The sequence below is a fragment of the Diceros bicornis genome, chromosome 1, assembly GCF_020826845.1.
Source record: "Diceros bicornis minor isolate mBicDic1 chromosome 1, mDicBic1.mat.cur, whole genome shotgun sequence".
NCBI lineage: Eukaryota > Metazoa > Chordata > Mammalia > Perissodactyla > Rhinocerotidae > Diceros > Diceros bicornis.
Genome location: NC_080740.1, coordinates 90,349,975 through 90,367,806, shown reverse-complemented (window position 1 = coordinate 90,367,806; position 17,832 = coordinate 90,349,975). Strand labels below are relative to the sequence as shown.

The 17,832-nt window shown below is 45.3% G+C and overlaps 1 protein-coding gene across 8 annotated transcripts in view; it reads right to left on the bottom strand.

Moving 5' to 3' along the window:
• The window catches only part of NSD1 (nuclear receptor binding SET domain protein 1), a 163,458-nt gene that overhangs the window by 145,501 nt on the left and 125 nt on the right, over window positions 1-17,832 (bottom strand). Inside the window, exons 1-3 of one of the 8 annotated variants that reach the window (XM_058546830.1) lie at window positions 14,582-14,689; window positions 13,752-13,841; window positions 11,255-11,389 (exon numbers count right to left, since the gene is read on the bottom strand). In XM_058546830.1, the coding sequence (XP_058402813.1) occupies window positions 11,255-11,389; window positions 13,752-13,841; window positions 14,582-14,611 (255 nt within the window). In that variant the 5' untranslated portion in view covers window positions 14,612-14,689. Of the gene's footprint in view, window positions 1-11,254; window positions 11,390-13,751; window positions 14,696-15,536; window positions 15,570-15,815; window positions 15,954-16,611; window positions 16,818-17,832 lie in introns of those variants that run through there. The other 7 variants (XM_058546823.1, XM_058546816.1, XM_058546799.1 and 4 more) reach the window with 7 other exon arrangements.

Here is a 17,832-nt window from a genome sequence, read left to right as displayed (position 1 = left end):
GGATAAAGGGGAACTACTATACGCTATTTCTATTTTATACAGGCTGTGTATTTATCACATCATTCCAGCTTTTACTATATGTTAGTGTTATTTTAGGTTTTATGTGTTATTTGGTATGATTTGGTAGGCTATTTTTGGGTCTGGGAACACTCAAAAATTTTTCCCAGACCCAGCCCCGTGGCCAAGTGTTTAAAGTTCTGCATGCTCTGCTTAGGCAGCTGGGTTCGCAGGTTGGGATCCTGGGTGCCAACCTATTCCACTCACCAGTCATGCTGTGGAGGTGTCCCACATACAAAAAAAATAGAGGAATACTGGCACAGATATTAGCTCAGGGCTAATCTTCCTCTAGCAAAAAGAGGAAGACTGGCAACAGACGTTAGCTCAGGGAAAATCTTCCTCAGCAAGAAAAAAAAAAATTTTCCCACATAAATTAAATGGTAATTTCTTCTTTGCTTTATGCCATTTTGGCTTGGGAAAGGTTTCACAGGAATGCTCTACTTTCAGATAGTGGGGGAAACCTGTATACTTAACACTACTGAACTGCACACTTAAAAATGGTTAGGATGGTAAATTTTATGCTATGTGTATTTTACCACAATTAAAAATAAAAACTAGGGGCTGGCCCCGTGGCGTAGAGGTTAAGTTCGGCGTGCCCCGCTTTAGCAGCGCCGGTTCACAGGTTCAGATCCCAGGCACAGACCTGCACCACTCATCAGCCATGCTATGGTGGCGACCTACATACAAAATAGAGGAAGACTGGCACAGATATTAGCTCAGGGCTGATCTTCCCCAGCAAAAATAAATAAACAAACACTAAATAAAGAGAGACTCCCCACTGAAATAGGCACATTCATATACTGCTGATTGGGAGTGTAAACACAGATACTCTCTTAATGAGGAACTTGGCAATACCTTTGAAAATTATAAACATATTTAACTTTTACAATTCTAGTTATAGAGATTTATCCTACAGATGTATTTGCATACTTTCAAAACTGCTTGTGTGTCTAGATGTTCACTTTCAGCAAGAGAGTATTTGAATTGAAAATGTCCATATATTCATACAATAGAATACTATACAGGTGTAAAAATAGAATGAGAAAACTATATTTTAAAATGGCAAGATCTCAACAATATATTACATGAAAAGCAAGATTAGGGCCGGCCCCGTGGCTTAGCGGTTAAGTGCACGCGCTCTGCTGCTGGCGGCCCGGGTTCGGATCCCGGGTGCGCACCGATGCACCACTTCTCTGGCCATGCTGAGGCCACGTCCCACATACAGCAACTAGAAGGATGTGCAGCTATGACATACAACTATCTACTGGGGCTTTGGGGGAAAAAAAATAAATAAATAAAATTATTTTAAAAAAAAGCAAGATTAAATGTGCACAATATGCTACATTTGTCATTAAAAAGGTTGGAGGGGCCACAGGAATTGAAGGTGTTAACTGAGCAAAGTACAAGGGCCCTTCACTGGTTACCTTTCTATATTATATCATATACCTATTCAATCATATACCTATTCAAAAATTCAGTTTGAAAAAACAAGGTCCATTAGCTCATCTTAAAAGTAAAAAGTGGTTAATCACTGTCTATTCTGTGCACTTAAGCTTTCTCCTTTAATTAAAACTATTCATTTCTTGTTGGGTGGGTGTGGTAATCAGCCTCCCAGATGGCCCCCAATGATCCCCATCTCATGGTATTCACGCCCTTGTGTATGCCTCTCCCACACTGTATCTCCTTGGATCTCCCTGTTTGGTTTCTCCTTCTCTCTTGGATCACTCACTCTGGGGGAAGCCAGCTGCATACTGTGAGCAACCCTACAGACAGGCTCAGATGGCAAGGAACTGATGCCTCCTACAAACAGCCAGCAGCCATATGAGTGTGCCATCTTGGACACGGATCTTACAGCCAGCCTTCAGATGACTGTAGCCCTGGCCAACATCTTGCTTGCAGTATCATGAGAGACTCTGAGCCAGAACACCCAACTAAGCCACTCCCTGACTCCTAACCCTATATGAGATAAATGTTTATTGTTATCGGCTACTAAATTTGACAGTAATTTGTTAGGCAGAATAGACAACTAATACAGAGGGAAACATCCCTTCCACAGCTCTAAGAATTTGTTTTCAAAAAGGCTATTAAAAACCTATAAAAATTATCATCAGCAAAGTGCCAGATAGTACAATAAAATCCCATTAAATCAATAGGATTGTAGCAGATATGATTTCTTTAAATGTTTATAAGTCTGTAAAGCTGGTTTATCAAATATATAGAAACACAGCAAGCTTTGAATCGATGAAAGAAATTCTGTAAAACACTGATCTGGCTATATGAAAATTGAAACTTGGGCTGTAAAACTAAAGAACATCATTAACTAAAATGAAAAACAGATTGAGAAGAAATATTTATATCCAGTAAGATACAAGGATAATAGCTATAAAACACCAAAATCCAAAAGGATATAAACACAAAGGTCATAGGAAAAATATAAACAGTAAACAAACAAAAATCATTTTCAACAATAAAGTTGTATTAATTAAATCAGTCTTGTGGTAGTATTATGCACCCATTTAATAAAGAAAAAAACTTAAAACAGCAATGCTATCAAAAGTTGGCTTTGCTATCAGCGAAGCAAATGCTAGACTTACACACTATTTAGAACTGTGAAAATGGTACAATCCTTTTGGAAAACCATGCAGAAGTAGGTATGCCAAGAGACACAAAAAATTTAACCTACTGCCCTGATAATTCCACTATCAGCAGTTTATCTTTAGGAAATAATTCCACAGACATTACTATGAAATTAATAAGACCTATCAAGACTTTACTTACAACTCTAATATCTACTCCACCAAAAAACTAATTTCAGTGGTTTAATTACCTGCACTATAACACTTCTCCACCAAAGCTCTGTTAGGTTAAAAAAGCACTTGAAATGTAGAAGTGTATTACCTCTCAACAACTGTTCTGCAATTCTTTACAGATCACGGCATGGTGGAAGTGCTGTTTCTTGACATACTAATTAAAAAAATAGATTCAACATACTGTCCATGGAACCTGCAATGTTAAAGAAATGCCTTTGGACGTAAAACTCCAATGACAATTAGCATGGCATTGATGTCTGTTATTTTTACTGGGTTCAGGTATAACTTGCACATTGCTTGCTCTCACCAGGGATCCCCAACAGCTCTAATTACAGCATCAAGAGAAATTAGAGATGACAAGGGGAATATACCCTCATAATTTATAAAGAAAGACTACCTTCAGACTCTTCCTGGTATATAAGGGGATATCATATAACCAGTAATTATTTTTAATTTAATCAAATGTATAAATATAATTTTTCATTCTCCAAAATGGATTTTATCCTTCCAGCAATCTTTAACAGAGTATTATGGTATTTTATATAAGGTCACTAGAGATGTGAAAAGAACTTCAGAAGCCTTAATAAAGTAATTTCACCTAATAACCACAACAAACACTAACATCTGTTCCAATTTATAAAGGGAAACTACAAATATGTATGATTTTATTAGTTCTCAAATTATCTAAAAGTGGAAGCAATATTTAAAAATTATGGTTTGTATACAGCCATTATGAAGAATGTAGATCATCTAAAATATATAAAAAACTCAACAGTAAAAACAAACAATCCAATTAGAAAATGGGCAAAAAACATGAATATATTTCACCAAAGAGAATATACAGATGGCAAATAAGCACATGAAAAGATGTTCTACATCAGCTATCAGGAAAATGCAAATTAAAACCATAATGAGACATCATTATATAACTATCAAAATGGCTAAATAAAAATAGTGACAACACCAAATGATGGCAAGGATGCAGGGAAACTGGATCACTCATATACTGCTGCTGAGAATGTAAGCAGTACAGTCACTCTGGAAATCAGTTTGGCAGTTTCTTATAAAAGTAAATATGCCATTATGATATGATTCAACAATTGTACTCCTGGGCATTTATCCCAGAGAAACGAAAACTTATGTTCACACAAAAACCTGTACATGAATGTTCATAGCACTTTACTTCTAACAGCCAAAAGCTAGAATAAGCCCAGATATCCTTCAACAAGTGAATGGTTAAACAAACTGTGGTACATATGTACCATGGAATACTACTTACTAATATAAAGGAATAAAATACTGATATATTCAATAACTTTGATAAATCTCCAGGGAATTACACTAAGTGAAAAATCCCAATTCCAAAAGGCTGCATACTGTATGATTCCATTTATACAGACATTTTTGTAACGACAAAATTTTAAAAACAAAGGACAGATTAGTGGTTGGCAAAGGTTGGAAGAGGAGCTGCCAGGAAGGAGATGCGTGTGGTATAAAAGGGCCACAGGAGAGACCTGGTGGTGTTGGAACGTTCAGTATCTTGACTGTGGTGGTGCCTGTAGAAACCTACACAGGTGATAAAAATGTAGAGAACTTAATACACACACACAAATGAGTACAAGTAAAACGGGGGACATCTAGAATATGTCCTTATAGAAATACAGAATTTTCTTTAAAAAAAAAAAAAACACGAAAAACAAAAATGAGTACACACAAATGAGTACAAGTAAAACTGGGGACACCTGAATCAGACTGATGGATTAAATCAATGTCAATATCCTGGTTGTGGTATTAGACATTTTTGCAAAATATTACCATTGCAAAATGAGGCAAAATACACAAGTGATCTCTCTGTATTATTTCCTACAATTGTATGTCAATCTACATTTGTCTTAATAAAAATTTCAATAATTAACAAAAAGAACAGAGATCTATCTACATGCTCATAGGAAAAGATGTCCTTAAATATTAACTGAGGTAGTCAATAACACGTACATCAGGCCACCTGTGTTAGCAAAAGATTTAAAAAGGTATATATATACAAAGAAAATTCTAATAGAATATTAAGAGTGAAAATGACGGAGTATATGAAGGGTGACAGAAATAAAGAAATTTTTACGTTCCATTTTTAAGTATGCCTTTTTTTTTTTTGTGAGGAAGATCAGCCCTGAGCTAACATTCATGCTAATCCTCCTCTTTTTGCTGAGGAATACCGGCTCTGAGCTAACACCTATTGCCAATCCTCCTCCTTTTTTTCCCCAAAGCCCCAGTAGACAGTTGTATGTTATAGCTGCACATCCTTCTAGTTGCTGTATGTGGGACGCGGCCTCAGCATGGCCAGAGAAGCAGTGTGTCAGTGCGCGCCAGGGATCGGACTGGAACCAGGGCCACCAGTAGCAAAGCGTGCACACTTAACCGCTAAGCCACAGGGCTGGCCCTAAGTATGCCTTTTTTTTACCATGAATATTTATTACTTTTCTAACTGAAAAGCTTCATAGCAATTTCTTCAAAAGGCTACATTTGAGATCATTAAAAAAGTTTCAGAAATGACTGCTCAATAAAAATCAAACCCATCACCACAAAAGAGGTGGGGTCTCCTTTCAATAGGCTCCCCTGAAAACCAGGGGGTGGAAATAAAACATTTACATCCATGACAAAGGACGACCAGCAAAAAGCAATAATGTAATAAAGTTACACTACTTAACAGTTGGGGTACAGAAAGATACTGATTCTACTGCACAAATTAAATTCTCCTGATTACCAAACAAAAATATGGATCAAATTCTCTTGATTATTAAACAAAAAGAGAAATAGTTAATGTCCTTATCTTACCAATTAAGCAAGAACAGTTTGGAGAATAGAGAAAAAAGCAAAAATACATTTCTCAAAATTCACAACCCATTCAAACGTGCATTTGGCTCTTGACATATAATAATAATAGGCATCGCTTACAGTGCCAGCTGCTTCATATAAGTTATCTTGTTGCATCCTCTCAAACAACCCTGCAAGAAAGGTACTAGCCCCAATTTAGAAATGAGGAACTGGGCCTCAGAGAAATTAAAGGGACTTCTCCAAATAAACAGGTAGCACAGTACACACTCAAGAGATCTGTTCATCTTAAAACAATTATGATTTAATATTCTTAATTAAGAGATCAAAAGTGAGAATGGAAAGAAAAAAGAATGCTTGAGGTATTAGGGAGCTCAAATTCAAAGGCCTCAGAAATTGAGTGCAAGAGGAGATGAAGTCAAAAAAACCTCTGAAGTTTGGAAATTTGGTACATTGAGGATGAAAGCTGACAGTTCACTCATCACCTTCCTACCTAAAATATACTCCTCTCCCCAACTTGTATCTCTGTAATAGCACCATTCATTCTTGCACTCAATAAAAATATGCGTGTCTACTACAAAGAAAGTACCATGCTACACACTGTTAAGATGCAAAAACGAATCAGATAAGGAGCAGAAAGGCATAAGCCAGGGGAGAATATGGAGCAAGGCACCACAAACAGTTCAGTTTGGCTGAAGCCAGGGTGCCATGGGTATAGCATATGAGATTTGATAGGTCAGGATGCGGTCCTATCAAAGAGGACACTGAATTTGGGCTTTATTTGTTAGACAAATAGGGAGACGACTGAGGCACTGAAGGTAAAGCTTTAACCAGAGACCTAGTAGTTCTCATTTTGGAGGTCAGAGGTAATTTTGTGTAAGACAGGCTGGAGAGAAAAACCATATGAAGACCAGTGATAAAGACTTCATAGGGGCCGGCCCCGTGGCTTAGTGGTTAAGTGCGCGCGCTCCACTACGGGCGGCCTGGGTTCGGATCTGGGGCGCACAGCGACGCACTGCTTGTCCGGCCATGCTGAGGCAGCGTCCCACATACAGCAACTAGAAGGAAGTGCAACTATGACATACAACTATCTACTGGGGCCTTGGGGAGAAAAAGGGAAAAAAAGGAGGAGGATTGGTAATAGATGTTAGCTCAGGGCCGGTCTTCCTCAGGAAAAAGAGGATTGGCATGGATGTTAGCTCAGGGCTGATCTTCCTCACAAAAAAAAAAAAAAGAAAGAAAACGTTTAAAAAAAAAAAAGACTTCATAGTAAAATAGGAATGAAGAAACAAAAAAGACTGGAGGAATCTGTATAAGGTAGAAATAGCACTAGAGGGCCGGCCCCGTGGCTCAGCGGTTAGGTGCGCGCGCTCCGCTGCTGGCGGCCTGGGGTTCGGATCCTGGGCGCACACCGAGGCACCGCTTCTCCGGCCATGCTGAGGCCGTGTCCCACATACAGCAACTAGAAGGATGTGCAGCTATGATATACAACTATCTACCGGAGCTTTGGGGGGGAAATAAATAAATAAAATTATTAAAAAAAAAAAGAAAGAAATAGCATTAGAATAATTCAACTCTATAGGATGGCATATAAGGCCCATCTTTATACTTTATCTCCTGACAATCCCACTCCTCCCAGATTCCTATCAAAGAATTTCTTGCCACTTGCATATGCTATTCCTTCTTACTTACTGGCATGTCTTTCCTCAAATTATATATAAGCCCCCTGTGAAGTTCTTCTTGATTACTCCAAGCATGCCTTCCTCCACACTCCCACAGTACTGCATCTGTACCAGACCACTTAGTATTCTGTATGGTCATTGTTTACACTTGTCTCCTCCACACAGTAAAGTTCCTTAAAAACATAGAGTTTGTCTTTCCTTTTTTTAATACCAGCAGTGCCTGACACAGAGGAGGCACTCAGATGTGTTTTGATCATATAAATGAATAAGTGGCCTCAAGGTTTCCAGCCTTGATATGAACAGGAGGATAATGCCATCATTAACACAGAAAGAAACTCATGTTTGGCAATAAAAGAGAGAGGTTCAGGGGCCGGCCCTGTGGCGTAGTGGTTTAAGTTCAGTGCACTCTGCTTTGGTGGCCCAGGTTCATGGGTTCCAATCCTGGGCATGGACCTATACCGCTCACCAGCCACGGTGTGGCAGCGACCCACACATAAAGCAGAGGAAGACTGGCACAGACAGGTGTTAGCTCGGGGACAATCTTCCTCAAGCACAAAAAGAGGAAGACTGGCAACAGATGCTAGCTCAGGGCTAATCTTCCTCAGCAAAAAAAAAAGAAGAAGAAGAAAAGAAAGAAAGAAGGAAGGGAGGGGAGGGGGGAGGGAGAGAGGATGGACGGGGGAGAGGGAGGGAGGGAGGGAGGGAGGGAGGAAAAAGAGATAGGTTCAAAAATGAATACGATACAGGTAGAAGAGAAGTTTGGTTGGCAATTAAATTTCTTGGTCCAAAGCTCAGAAGTCAGGTCAAGAGACTTTTCATACAGGAGAGTAGCAGTAAAGTGAATCAGCGAAAGTGGTTAAGACTGCAGAGAATGAAGGAAAGGGGATGAGAATAAGCAGTCAAAAAAGGACTGTTGAAAGGAGTGGTGATCAAAAGGCTGCAAATCTAGTAGGATAAGTATGGAGGTGTCATTTGTGACCTATGAAAACAGTTTTTGCAGAGTGGTGAATACAGAAGCCAATCCATAGAGCTTTAATGAGAGATAAACAAAGGAGACAACTCTTTCAAGAAATTCACCGGTAAAGGAGACAGATAACTGGAGGGGTTACAGAATAGAGCAAGATTCTTTTTTTTTTTTTTTGTGAGGAAGATTAGCACTGAGCTAACATCCGCTGCCAATCTTCCTCTTTTTGCAGAGGAAGACTGGCCCTGGGCTAACTTCCATGCCCATCCTCCTCTACTTTATATGGGATGCCACCACAGCATGGCTTGAAAAGCAGTGCATCGGTCCACGCCCAGGATCCAAACCTGCAAACCCCCGGGGCGCCAAAGCGGAGGGTGTGAACTTAACAGCTATGCCACCAGGCCGGCCCCAATGAAGACTCCTTTAGAATAGCAAGATGTCACCCTGTTTTTAGGCAGAAAAAGTGATGCAGTGGAGAGGTAGAGAATAAAGATCCCAGAGGGCAAGAAGAAAGAGTAATGAATAAAACAAGGTCCTCTAGCAAGGAAGGAGTTGGATAGAAAGCAGAACCCGAAGGGTGTGGAGATAGGATCAATTTTCTTCTCAGAGAGGAAAGGAGAGAGTAGAGAACTGCTGGGATGATGAGGAGAGAATCCCTGAGGAATCATTTCTTCTCAGGCACCAACATAACAAGCCTTGGACATCATCTGCACTCATCTCTCTCCTTCATACCTCAAATCCAGGCAACCCCAGAAGGGCTGCCGATTTCCTTCCTCGGAAATACTCTTTTGGATTTACCCTCTTTTTTTTTTTTTTGTGAGGAAGATCAGCCCTGAGCTAACATCCATGCTAATCAATCCTCCTCTTTTTCTGAGGAAGACCGGCTCTGAGCTAACATCTACTGCCAATCCTCCTCCTTTTTTTTCCCCCCAAAGCCCCAATAGATAGTTGTATGTCATAGTTGCACATCCTTCTAGTTGCTGTATGTGGGACACGGCCTCAGCATGGCCAGAGAAGCGGTGCATCGGCACGCCCCTGATCCGAACCCGAACCCGGGGTGCCAGTAGCGGAGCGCGCGCACTTAACCGCTAAGCCACCAGGCCGGCCCCTACCCTCTTTCTTTCTACTACTGACTGCTCGAGTCTAAGTTTTAATAGTACTTTTTTTTTTTTTTTTTGGGAGGAGATCAGCCCCGTGCTAACATCTGCCAATCCTCCTTTTTTTGCTGAGGAAGACTGGCCCTGGGCTAACATCCATGCCCATCTTCCTCCACTTTATATGGGACGCTGCCACAGCATGGCTTGCCAAGCAGTGCATCGGTGCGCACCCGGGATCCGAACCGGTGAACCCCGGGCAGCCACAGCGGAGCGCGCGCACTTAACCGCTTCCGCCACCAGCCGGCCCCTCAAGTCTAAGGTTTAATTAGTACTGCAACAGACTCCTAGATCCTAACATTGCCTCTACTCTCTCTCAGCCAAAGTTTTCCCAACACAGATTTCATATCACCTATTAGCTAAAATCCCTCACTGGTTCCCAGTTTCTATCACATCAACACCAAATGCCACAGTCTGGATTTCTAGGCCCCATTACCTGACTACAGTCATTCTACCCACCCTATCCCCAACAAGTACCTTCTGAAAATACTATGTTCATTTAATTCTCCACATCCAAAGTTCCCTTCTAAACCTAACCTAACCAAACCAAACCCAACCCAGTCAAGGCCAATTCAAGTCCCACTTCTTCCTTGAAGCCTTGACTGCTCTAGGTTTCAATCATCTCTCCACTCAACTCCTTAACCACTTAAACATTCAAGCACCCCCATATAGGGGGTGGTTTGTATTTTCTGAATCCCCAAGATTGTACAGGGGTAAGGGGGATAAACTGTCATAACACCAAAATATCTATTTTTCAATGGCAAAAAACAAGTCTCTATTCAAACATCCATTCCATAGACAATATAGTGTCTGTCTCCACCTAATGAAGCACTAATTAGTATTACAGTGCAAATCGATTACAAGGTAAAAACTGCAAACAAATCTGGCAAACAGATGCTGTGTTTCTTCAAGTCAATGTAAATAATACGGAAGAACTACTCCAATTACACGCAAGAAAAAGATGATCTAGGTCAACAAGTAAACAAGTGACAGCTGACAATAATAGGACAGGAGCTTCAAAGTGTGATATGATGAACAGCAAAGGATTAAGAAATGTTAGTGAATGACATAATGGAGGGAGGACAGATAAAACAAGATTGGCAAAATATCAGTAATTCTTGAAGCTAGGTAAGGAGTACAGGGGGATTTCTACTATTCTCTCTTCTTTGGCATATGCTTAAAATTTTCCATAGCGGACATTTTTAAAAAGAGAACCTTACTAAAACTAATTATGTCTTTAAACATTTTTACAAAAATTTATCCACCTTATGACATGATGAGAAAGTGAAGCAAAATAAAGTATGTCATCTCCTTATTGTACAACTTCACTGGACAAAATTTTTTAAAACTTATTTGACTCTTGGCTTATTGTAACAAATAGCTGCCATCACAACCAAAATTTTGATAAAGCTTTAAAAAACTTATTTTCATAATGCTTAATTTTACTTTTCAATATAAAATCCTAAATAAACCTTTTCCTATTTACTTATGAAATTTTAGTCCTCGTTTTAAGTGGATTCATTTTTAGTGGTCTTCTTTTTAGATAAAGAGGATCACCAGCATAATATGTACGTCAGACCATCCTGGAGCTAGCTACATCCTAAGAACGTTGAGGATCCCCTAATTCACGAATACCGCCATAGAATAAATGCTCCGTAAAACATCTAAGTGAGGAAGAGTAGAAAACAAACAACTGCTGCAAATCAGCCTAGTAAGAAAACAGGAGTTACTTCAGGCCCAGGCAAGAGTGTCAGAGACCTTCAGAAGACACTGAAGAAAACCACGAGTATTCGATACTTCTATGATTTCAAGGGTTTCAGTCTTGTCTCCAAAAATCTCAAGTGTCTTGAAGGTTGACCTATGTCTTCTATGACATCTCTTCTTACTAGAAAGCTATGAAGACAAAATGAGACAATACAGACCAAAGCACTCAATAAACTGTAAGTTATGGCCTCATAGTTAAACTTGGAGCTCTGGGGACCAACCTTCCTTCAAGATTTCATCAAGCACCTCCCATGTACAAAGTACTGTACACTGTATATGTACACTGTCAGGAATCAGAGTATCAACAGAATTAAGTATAAAAGCACCAGGTCAGGATTACTAACTATAATGACAATCATTTCCCATCATCGTACACAGAGAAAATAACTGAAGAACACGAGGGTAAACTGAAGAGGATGCTCATTCATGACAGGAGGCAAACAGCCTGCGTATATAGCTAGATACACAAAACAACAGACAATATGATCTTAAATTGTGTGTCTTCCTCTAATTCCAGACAGGGAGTTTACAACCCCCATAACTACCCTTACTCTCACCAAGAGAATCTTGTTCTATCACAATATGACACAGAGAATAGGACAAATAGCATTTGCCAAGGATTTTCTAAAATTTCTAGCCCTGAGCATAGGACCTAATACAGAGCAAGTGCTCTATACCTGCCGCATCAATGAATCAACTGTGAATAGTCTGAATATGTCAATAGGGTACGGCTACATAGGAATTATTTTTAATTATACCTTTCCCAAGCTATATTGTTCAACTAAATTTGCATTCTGAGACTGACTTCACTTTTTTAAAATCCTCAGTTAAAAAATATCAAAAGTGAAAATCAAAGCAATAGATTTCAACCACAATCTTGAACTGAAGTCCTAAAAGAATAAATTACAGATACTTGCTTCTTCAAGCCCATCAAGTCCTTTGAGCAATTTAGATTTTCTGCCTGGAAAAAAAAATTTATACAAGTTTGCTAACTCCCATTTTAGATGCATAACATACTGTCTACAGGCTCCAATATTTTCAATTCTTTTTAATAGAACCAATACTCCACTGACATCTCTCTGATGAGAACCAGACAGATTTATACTTCCATTTGTATGCTTCTAGAGAAACATCTATCACCACCATCAGATCTAAGTTGTTATGTGACTACAAAGGCAAAACTATATATATGTAAAGTAAAGTAAATTTCGATGTGAACCCAAGAAAAAGGATTTGTCTGAGCTGCTAACAGGTTCCCAACACAGTGTATCCACCCTAAAAAATATTCTAGGACAACAGACTCAAGAAAACTACCAAAACAAATTTTTAAAATCTGCAACTGCCAAGCTAAGAAAGCAAGAAGTACTAAAGCATATTTAATATATGAATCAACAGAAACAAAAGCGACATACCCATATTCTCACTCTGTAACTTTGAAGAACAGCAGGACTAAATGGTAAAGTGAATGTTTAATGCACTCAAAATGATCACCACATACCATAAAATTTTTTCTGATTAAATCTCTACATAGTATTTCAGAGGCACTTGTTGGGGGAAAAAAGTCCTCTTTGGTGGCATTACAGGTGACCATGACAATGTGTCTAAGCAGAAACAGAATCAAATATTTAAAGCTGAAAGGAACCTTTTAACAATCAAGTAGTTTCAGATTTTGAAGGTGATGAAACTGAGGCTAAGAGAAGTCAACTGATGATTTAGCTAACTAGAGACAGTCCAGAAACTTTGCATAAGATCAAATAAAAAAGAACTTTATCATTTGCCACCCTCTAACAATGTTACACTGCACTACCGAGTTAACAACTCAAATTAGATTTTTTTCCATTTCTATACACATACACACATACCACCCATACACACACACTTCAAAATTAAAAACTAGAAAAAGTTCAAGAGCCTACTCTGATGACGGCAATCATCTCAAGCATAGGATGCTGTACCTTCACAACAGGCAGTTCAGAAAAATTAGCCTAATTTAAATTTTGACTGATGTCCAAGGCTTTCTCATCTTAGCTACTTAGAATTTGTGCCCAAAATGCACTTCAATCTGCAGCAGAAGTCACTCCATCAACTAAAAAAACAAGCCACGACTTATGTGGAAACAAGAGTCCAGGTAATTAACTGGTTCACTCATGATGTCAGCAAGCCAAAGCCCACTTTAATAAAAAAGCTAAACAAATGTATACCTCCATCTTGAAAAGTCAAGTCTGAACTCAATCAAATGCCCTTAGAAGTTTAACTCTTAGCCAGTCCTCAATGGAGAGTTAATTGGGAAAATCTGAGAAGAACCAAACTCATACAAGAGAGATAAATTTAAAAATCAAAGTAAAATTTCCCCAAAAACCTTATCAATAGAAATAGGCTTTCAGCTGTGAACTGATAAGCAACCAAAAACCAATTAGGTCTAAGTTTTGCTTTAAGTTGCCTGTATATATACATTCATGTATATATTTAAGTTGTACCAAAAACTGCTTACAAATGGCAATTCCTGTGAAGTAGATGATGATGAAGTTCCAGGTAATTCTAGCATGTTTCCTAATGTACTGGTACTGGAGTCTGGATCATCCTGAAAAGATAAATTTATTGAGTTTAATTGCTCTTCTATGGTAATGTTTGTATCTCCTAGTGAAAAGGGGGCTGGGAGAAGGGCTGCTTTTTCATTGCTGCCGTCCACTTCATTTCTTTGCTTATTTTTCTGTGTTTCAGTTTGAGGAGCTAATGGCAAGAATGGCGGTTTGACTGCACCGTGTCTACTCTCTGGTGTGCTGTCTTGTTCATTTCCCATGGCCACGTCTACACCATTCTCTGATTTAGGCTCATAATTGCAGGTGGCATTGGTCTGAGTTTCCTCAAAGATCTCCTCTATACTCTCATCCTCTGCGACTGGCTGTTCTGGGTCCATTTCAGAATCTACATCTGCATCGTCCACACAAGTAAAATTTTCAAAGTGCAGAAAGCCATTCTTGATAGTCTTTGTTACTTTTACCTGGAGTTCAGGGGAGTTATTACAAGAGGGTTCCTGTTTCATAGCAAGTGCTGTTGGACCACCAGGACTCAAGGAAGTGCAAACAATTGGCGACTGAGCTCTTGAATCACTTTTTTCAGGGTCTTGAAAGGATTCTGATCCATCAGTAGACCCATTTAAATACTCTACATTGATCATGGAGGCCAAATCCTGTAGTCTCCGCAGTGGAATGTAACAAGATGGAGAATCTTGTCCATAAGCATTTTGGGATGTTCCACTGGCAGTCGATAACTGCATAGTACACCCATTAAGTGGCTCAGAAAAATTGGATTGACCATTACCGAAAGGGCTGTCCTTGTCTTCAGGGGCATCTAAATTCACTGGATTGGAAAAGGGCAGCAGACAATTTCTTCTAGGTAGTTCACAGGTCTGATCCATCCTGGGCCAGCATCAACCTGGAATCCAAAAACACAGCGATTAATCTGAGTTAATAGGCCACTTGATTCTTATCTTCAAAATGGCAGCCACTTCTCAAGGCCTAGTGGCCTCGATGCCTTTCTGCTGCACTTCCATGGGTGGAAAAAGTTCCCCAGCTGACGATGGAAAAATGGCCTCGGTGAGCCTCCGCAAACTCCATCTTCCCAGAGCTGGGCAGGTCTTGCCACATGGAAACAGCCCGTCCCTTTTTCCTGCACTGCAGACTGGTGGACAGTTGGGCTGAACTAAAATTAAAATCCCTTTGGCAGTAGAAATTCCCAAATCTCAAACGACAATCGTCCTCCCCCTCTCCCGCTGGGGGTCCAGTGGCCGGATCTCCCCAAGGGAGGGAGCTCTGGGGTCCGAGGGGGGCTCCCGGACGCTGCACAAAAAGGTTACCCCCTCCTTCCTGGCTCGCTCGGGCGCAGCGGTCACAATAGCGCTGCACTCTGCGCCCAGCCGGCGCCGGAGCCTTTGCAGCGGCCGTGCACAGGCCGCAGGCGAGTAGGCCGAAGTGGCTGCACCCGAAGCTCGCCTTCCTGACTGCAGGCCTGCTCAGTCCACGGCTGCGGGGCCCGGAGGCCGGGACGCGGCAGAGGGAGAAACGGAGGCAACGCCGAAGCCGAGTCAGGGCAACAGCAGCTGCTACAGCTTGACAAACATGGCTGCTGCCGACGCCGCCGCCGCCTGCCCGGGCCGCGCTGCTTCCCGCAGCCGCGGCAGCACCTCCTGGCTGAGCCGATCTCGCTTATCAATATTCAGCAGCAAGCAAAGTTTGCTGCGGGAGGGCAACCGGCCCCGCGCCCCCCAGCCGGCTACCTGAGGGGAGGCGGAGGCCGAGGTGCGCGCGGGAGGCCGGCGGGCCACGGGCCGCGCCGGGAGGAAGTTCGCGGCGGCCCGGCCGGCTAGGCCCGAGCCCGGCTGGTAGTGATGGAGGGGGAGGGGGCCCGCGGCTGCAACGCCGCCGGCCACCAACCCCGCGCCGCGCCCGGCCCTCCCCCGCGCCCCTCACCTCACGGCCACCACCATCTTCCCCGCCCGGCCGCCTCCTCCCTCCTCCTCGCGCCCGCCCGCCGCCCACCCCAGCTCACTAGTTACCGTGCCCCGCGCCCCCTCCCGGGCCGGCAGGGGGGAGGGGGTGACCCTCATTACACTGGGGCGCGCGCGGAGCGGTGGGGAGAGAGCGGAGCCGCTCGCCGCACCCCCCTCCCCCCGCGTCTCTCTTCAAGGGAGAAGGCAGCAAGCGCGACCTGCCCCGGCCTATTCCGCCGCCGCCTCCTCCTCCTCACACCCCCACTGCGCGCGCCCCCGCGGCGGCGCGTGCGACCGAGCGCTTCGCGCCGGCCCGCGTGCGGCTGGGGCCCCGAGTGCGCGCGCACCCCTTCCCCCACTGCGCGCGCACTCCCTCGCCTCACTCTTCGGGGTTCAGGGCGGGTGAAGTCGGGCTCGTGAGCGCGCCGCCCAATCAGCGGAGCCGCCGCTGCCGCCCCCTCCCCTCCCCCTGCGCGCCCGATCGCTGCCCGGGCCTACGGGCCGCCCGGCTGCCCGGGCGGGGCCTGAGGCGGGCTCCCCAGGGGCCTCGCGCGCCTCCCCGGAGTGTCCGGGCCTGCGGGCGTCGTGGGTGGCACTCCGATCCCCTCGCCTACCTCGGGGCGCTACGCCGGCCCCGGGCTGCACACGGTTCCAGCACCCTAACCGTCTGGAACCCCAACCCCGGCGGCACCTGGCCCGGCTGAGGCCTGTCCGACCGCCCCGCCAGCCCCGCTCGGGGCCGCGTCAGTCCCGGCCTCCATCTTAGGTTACAGCCCGGGCTCCCCATCCACTGGGCACCTGCCCTCAGCCCGCTCGGCTCGACCCGAGGCGAAGGCAGTCCCCCTCCTACCGCGGGGCTCACCTGGGGGCTTGGGCTGGGGTCTTCGAGGCCTCAGGCCCTGAGCAGGCGCGGCCGCAGGTGAACCCCCTGCCCGGCCGCACCCCAAACCCACACCACCACCACCACAGACCAAGCTGAGCAGGAAACAAAATGGAGGCAGCAGCTCGGGTCTGCCTCCCCGAGCCAAGCCTGTGCAGCCCCAGGGCTCCCTCCTGCCGCAGGCCCGACGCCCGCGAGGCAGGGGGCTGGCTCGTCCCGGGCCCCGCAGGCAGCCGCCTTAGAGCAGCGCAGGCAGGCCGGGGACTCGGCCCTGCGGTCCCCACAGCCCCTCACCCACCACCCCTTCCCTTCCCCCTCCCCCCATCCCTCTCCCTCCCCCTGCCCGGCCGTGCGGGGTGAGCGGCTACCGGGAGCCGGGTCGGGTCGGGTTACCCGCGCGGGCACTGCCCGCCCGGCCGTGGCCTCGGCGGGGGGATGAGGCCCGGCGACCCCCGCGCTGAGCCCACCCCCGCACCCGAGCCGGGCAGCCGCCTGACAGCGCGCCCGCACCTCGGCCTGCCGCCGTGCGGCCCCCGCCCCGGGAGGCCGAGTCCCCAGCCCGGGCACCGCCGGGACGAAGCTCCCTCACCACCCCCGGGCCCAGGGGTCCTCGCTGCCTCGGGCGGGGCGAGGGGAGCGCTGGGGGAGGGGTCCACTAATCCCTGCACCGCCTCCCGCGCCTAGTCTGGGTCTGGGCCTGGCACCGGGACTCGGGCCGCGGGCGCGGGCGGGCATCGGGAGGTGCGTGCGCGCGGGGCAGGGGACGCGGAGAGGGGGCCCGGAGGGGCCGCGCCTCGCACCGCGGACGCTGCAGTTCTCGGCACCCAGGCAGATGGCCCTCTCGTGCCGCCACAGCCGCCCGCCGCAGGCCGCCTGCTCCGCAGCCCTGCTCCCCGGGGAGCGCGCGCCTCGCCCCTGCAGGCCGGGCATCGGGACCCCGGCGGAACTGCGCTGGGAGGGCGGACCGCCGGCTGGCCCCGCCAAGCCTGCTGGCCTCATCCCCGGCCTGGGGTGCTCTGCTCTCGGGCGCCTGTGCCCTCGAGGCCTGCTCCCAGCGCCCGGGGCCCCGCAGCGCCGGCCTAGCGCGGCCGCGGCGCGTCCAGTCATCAAAGACAGCGCAAGGGCAGGTCGGAGAACCCAAGCCCAGCCTGACCCCGCGACTCCAGCCCCCCAGGCCCTTCCCCCAACCCTGGCTTGCTCCCT